The sequence below is a fragment of the Littorina saxatilis genome, linkage group LG6 (genome assembly GCF_037325665.1).
Source record: "Littorina saxatilis isolate snail1 linkage group LG6, US_GU_Lsax_2.0, whole genome shotgun sequence".
Classification (NCBI taxonomy): Eukaryota; Metazoa; Mollusca; class Gastropoda; order Littorinimorpha; family Littorinidae; genus Littorina; species Littorina saxatilis.
This window is the reverse complement of record NC_090250.1, coordinates 36,587,109-36,592,108: the sequence shown is the minus strand read 5'-3', so window position 1 is coordinate 36,592,108 and position 5,000 is coordinate 36,587,109. Positions and strand designations below refer to the sequence as shown.

Below are 5,000 nucleotides of genomic sequence, written 5' to 3'. Positions count from 1 at the left end.
AGGCATCAACACCAACAACAAAGGCATCAACAACAACAAAGGCATCAACAACAACAACAACAACAACAACAACAACAACAACAACAACAACAACAACAACAACAACAACAACAACAACAACAACAAAGGCATCATCAACAACAACAACATCAACAACAACAACAACAACAACAACAACAACAACAACAACAACAACAACAACAACAACAACAGAAGGCACCGCATTTTTTTGCAATAAGACAATGCACAACAGCGTTGTCGGTTACATACCCCGCGGCCGCGGTGACACGTTTACTAAACAGAAAGTGACATGCCAGTATAGGGCAGTGGGGTAAAGCGATTCACAGCAAAGAGCGCTTTTCCCTACTCTTTACAAATCTCTATAGCTTTTTTTATATTTTTTATCCATACATAACATATATATATATGGTCTTTGGAATCACAAAATAATACAGAATAAGATGAACACATTTTTTGGTCAATTACTAAACGTTTAATTTTAATTAGAATTTTCAGATTTTTAATGACCAAACTCATTTTTAATCTTCCAAGCTGATATGCAATCCCTTACTCCGGGCTTTGTCGAAGATTGCTTGACCAAAATGTCAATCAATTTGATCGACAAATAAGGTTGTGACAATGCCTCCTCAACTTTCACGAAAAGCCGGACATGACGTCATCAAAGACATTTATTGAAAAAAATGAAAAACAGGTCTGGAGATATCAATATCAGGAACTCAGTAAAATGGGTCCGGTAGTTTTCTCTGAATCGCGCTACACATACACACAGACACACACACAATCAGGTCACACATACACCACCATCATCGTCTCCATCTTTGTTCAAACATTTACCCGTAGTCAAAACTTGACGCAATGTAAAAATGAGAGAAACTCACGTTTTCTTCCCCCATGCTGAAGACCGTAGATCATCAGTTGCACTCAATCAGAAGTGAAGTCCCGAACAGGGTAGCTAGGTGAACACAAACCAGTTCTGCACAGGGATCAGATTCTCCACAATTGCTTCGTTACAATGCATGCAGAACAGAGTGATGCTTGTTCCGGACTAATCCGGATTTCACCTTCTCACAGGCCGCTAACCCGAGTATTAGGGGCATGTGTGTGTTAGGGTGCACGAAAAAAGTATGTCCCGCTGAGTCTGCCGTCTTATATATGGGTTTTTTACTGAGTAATAAAGGCGACAGCACCCCAACCCCACTCCCCCCCCCCCCACCCCAGCCTTTCTATTCCCCGCCCTTCCCTACCTGTCTGTCTTGTTTGAAGTACAACGGGTTTGGCGAAACTATTGTGGATGCAGCTAAAATCAGGACAAGGACAAGGTCACAGTTATATAATGCTGTTTTTCTTTTAGTGTGTGTCGTGTGTGTGTGTCGGTGTGTGTGTGTGTGTGTGTGTGTGTGTGTGTGTGTGTGTCTGTGTTTGTGTCTGTGTGTCTGTGTGTCTGTGTGTATGTGTGTCTGTGTGTATGTGTGTCTGTGTGTGTGTTGTCGTTGTGTGTGTTGTGTCAGTGTTGTCACCAAATCAGTACCCTCACCCGCCACCACCTCACCTCAAAAACATCATGTCGGGATATATGAATCCGTGAGCGAAAAAGGGGTATGCACAATTCTCATTCAGCAGTGTAACGTAAACACAGAGTTGTCTGTTATCGTGGCTTAGCTGACTCGATTTTGGGGAGTAAAAAGCAAGAGACAATTCCTGGATCACCAAGAGAGACAAAATATGATACAGGCGTTCATGAACTTGCACAAGAATGATTATTGTATTTTTGGGTAAAAGAGAAAGAGAGAACCAGTTAGAAAAAGCGTGAGTCTGTGTGTGTGCGCGTGTGTGTGTCAGTGTGTGTGTGTGTGTGTAGTTGTGTGTGTGTGTGTTGTGTTGTGTGTGTGTGTGTGTGTGTGTATGTGTGTGTGTGTGTGTGCGTACATGTGTGTGTCATGTGTGTGTGTGTGTGTGTGCGTCTGCGTGTGTGTGTGTGTGTGTGTGTGTGTGTGTGTGTGTGTGTGTTTGCATAATGTTTGATCAACATCAACCAAAAGAGAAACTTTAGTAAGTTTGAATTTTATTTCAAGAAAAATGAGTCTGATATTAGATGGATAAACATTACATGGTTCTCAACATAAAAATTAACATTAACGTATGAAACGTCTATGAACATAATCATATCAGATCTTGTTCGCTCTTTGGGTTCTTTCAAGAAAAAAACGTTGTGTATCTGGGCGACATTGTTGACTGCATTTTTCAACTGCACACAAGTAAGGCCTGGCGCTCATGTAACTTCAGCAGGACCGACGACGCACTGCAGATTATCCCAGCCCGCTAGACGTTGCGTGAAAGGAAAACAGGCCAAGTACTCGTCATAATCCCTATCGCAGCATCAATAATAGGGAGTGCGTCGTCTGTGCCGCTGAAACTGCGCAGGTATATTCTGCACTTAACAGGTATTGCTGGCACATGTTACAGACATTAAGATAAATGCATACATTAACGCAGAATGCATACACATTACATGGTTCTCAACGTAAAAATTATCATCAAATTATGACACGTGTATGAACATAATCGTATCATATCTTGTTCGATCGTTGGTTTCTCAACGTAAAAAATACCATCAAACGTCTGAAACCTCTGTGAACCTAGGCAAGAGCTAGTGTTAACTGCATTTTATTTTTGTGTGCACACATGAGTAAAAGGTTTTGCAGGCATATGTAACAGATATTAGGATAAATGGATAATGCAGAATAGAAATCCTCAATGTATATTGTTGCAAAGAATACCAGCTTATTACAGTACATGTTTTAAAAGGAAAGACCAACTGACATTTTCTTGTTCAGTGTATTTTAACAATTTAAAAACAAGAACCACGTCATGTTATACAAACTTGCAATTTTCACCCAACATCCTCTGAAATCATTGAATAGTTGAAACACAAACCTGCATCAGCTGCAAGAAAGAACAAGTCGCGTAAGGCGAAATTACAACATTTAGTCAAGCTGTCGAACTAACAGAATGAAACTGAACTCACTGCATTTTTACAGCAAAGGCGTATACTCGTAGCATCGTCAGTCCACCGCTCGATGCACAGGCAGTGAAATTGACAAGAAGAGCGGGGTAGTAGTTGCGCTGAGAAGGATAGCACGCTTTTCTTTATCTTTATTCTTTTTAACTTTCTGAGCGTGTTTTTAATCCAAACATGTCACATCTATATGTTTTTGGAATCAGGAACCCACAAGAAATACGATGAAATTGTTTTTAAATCGATTTCGGAAATTTTATTTTAATAATAATTTTTATATTTTTAATTTTCAGAGCATGTTTTTAATCCGAATATAACATATTTATATGTTTTTGGAATCAGAAAATGATGAAAAATAAGAAAAACGTAAATTTGGATCGTTTTATAAAAAAAATGTTTTTTTTACAATTTTTAGATTTTTAATGACCAAAGTCATTAATTAATTTTTATGCCATCAAACTGAGATGCAATACCGAAGTCCGGCCTTCGTCGAAGATTGCTTGGCCAATATTTCAATCAATTTGATTGAAAAATGAGGGTGTGACAGTGCCGCCTCAACTTTTACAAAAAGCCGGATATGACGTCATCAAAGACATTTATCGAAAAAAAGAAAAAAATGTCCGGGGATATCATTCCCAGGAACTCTCATGTCAAATTTCATAAAGATCGGTCCAGCAGTTTAGTCTGAATCGCTCTACACACACACACACACACGCACACACACACACACACATACACCACGACCCTGACTTGTCGGTGAACACACTCTAACTGCACGCAAACCGGGCTCCTTATAGGGGCGTAGTCTCCCGATGATGCACATAACCAGAGTTCACGTGATACGTTCCATTACCGCCGTCATTGATTGCAGCGATCTTTCCCTCTTTATCCACAGTGAAGGGCAGAGGGTCGTCGCAGCTGATGACGATACCAGTGTCCATGAAGGCGTAGCGTCCCGTTCGGTTCTCTGGTTCTGCGGGACCCCAGTCTGACAGAGGCTTGAAGCACCCAGGCTGTCCAAAAAAGAAACACAATACAGTGAAACCCCAGAGAGGTAAAGATCGATAAGATCAAATAAGAGTGAAATGGAAGAAACAGAAGCTGTTTGGTGGCTGATAGAGAGGGACGAAAGATTATACGGAACGCACGTGTGTGTGTGTGTGTGTGTGTGTGTGTGTGTGTGTGCGTGTGTGTGCGGGTGTGTGCGTGCGTGCGTGCGTGCGTGCGTGTGTGTGTGTGTGTGTTTTAGTGTACGTGCGTGCGTTCCTGCGTTGCCTGCGTGCGTACGTGCGTGCGAGTGTGTGTACGTTGGTGTACTAGAGTGTATGTGCGTGTATGCCCTTGTAAACAAGCGTTCGCGAGTGTCGCACTGACATTTGTCGATCTGTATTTTTTTTACACGTTTTCTTTGTGTCCTAACAGATATCCCATTAATAAGCGCACGAGCAGTCTACATACCACGCCATATCTGCACATCTGGACAATTCCGACGATTAAGATGGCGGCAATTGGCACAGACACCATGACCCATCCCATCCCTTGCACCCAGTCCTCAAACATGTAGCCTGCGTAGCTCGCTTTGGTGTACTGAACAGCGCCTATCACAATGATGAACTGAAACACAAGATGGAAAAGAAAATGTCCTAATTATAAATACATGAATAAATAGAATACATCAGTGACCGAGCAAATATATGCATAAACAGATTGAAATGAACATAAATCAATGAAACGCATATTTAGCTAAACAAAAATTAATTAAATGTCAGGAAATGCTAAAATACTTGTCAAATGGCATATGCTTGAAGTTCAAGTATATATTGATCGATAGGCCTATACTAACAGTCCCTATCAGTTTCATGTTCTTGAAGATGGCAGCCATATTATCCAGGTGATTTAAAATTTATTTATCTGGAACAGGTTGTTGCCCTTTCCCTTTTATTTGGTGAGGTCACATAGTTTT

The 5,000-nt window shown here is 40.8% G+C and overlaps 2 protein-coding genes and 1 long non-coding RNA gene across 3 annotated transcripts in view; all 3 read right to left on the bottom strand.

Annotated features, from left to right (window-relative positions):
• LOC138969129 (sodium- and chloride-dependent glycine transporter 1-like) overlaps nucleotides 1–1,147 on the bottom strand; it is a 27,330-nt gene extending 26,183 nt beyond the window's left edge. Inside the window, exon 1 of the mRNA XM_070341847.1 lies at nucleotides 900–1,147. Within this exon, the coding sequence (XP_070197948.1) occupies nucleotides 900–914 (15 nt within the window). The 5' untranslated portion in view covers nucleotides 915–1,147. The remainder of the gene's footprint in view (nucleotides 1–899) is intronic.
• Nucleotides 1,148–2,066: 919 nt separating this feature from the next.
• Nucleotides 2,067–4,943, bottom strand: LOC138969131 (uncharacterized). The gene is made up of 2 exons (XR_011456380.1): nucleotides 4,496–4,943; nucleotides 2,067–4,050 (listed from the first exon to the last, which is right to left on the bottom strand). It is a non-coding gene; the product is annotated as an uncharacterized lncRNA (long non-coding RNA).
• LOC138967999 (sodium- and chloride-dependent glycine transporter 2-like) overlaps nucleotides 4,941–5,000 on the bottom strand; it is a 20,578-nt gene continuing 20,518 nt past the window's right edge. Inside the window, exon 7 of the mRNA XM_070340560.1 lies at nucleotides 4,941–4,948. Within this exon, the coding sequence (XP_070196661.1) occupies nucleotides 4,941–4,948 (8 nt within the window). The remainder of the gene's footprint in view (nucleotides 4,949–5,000) is intronic.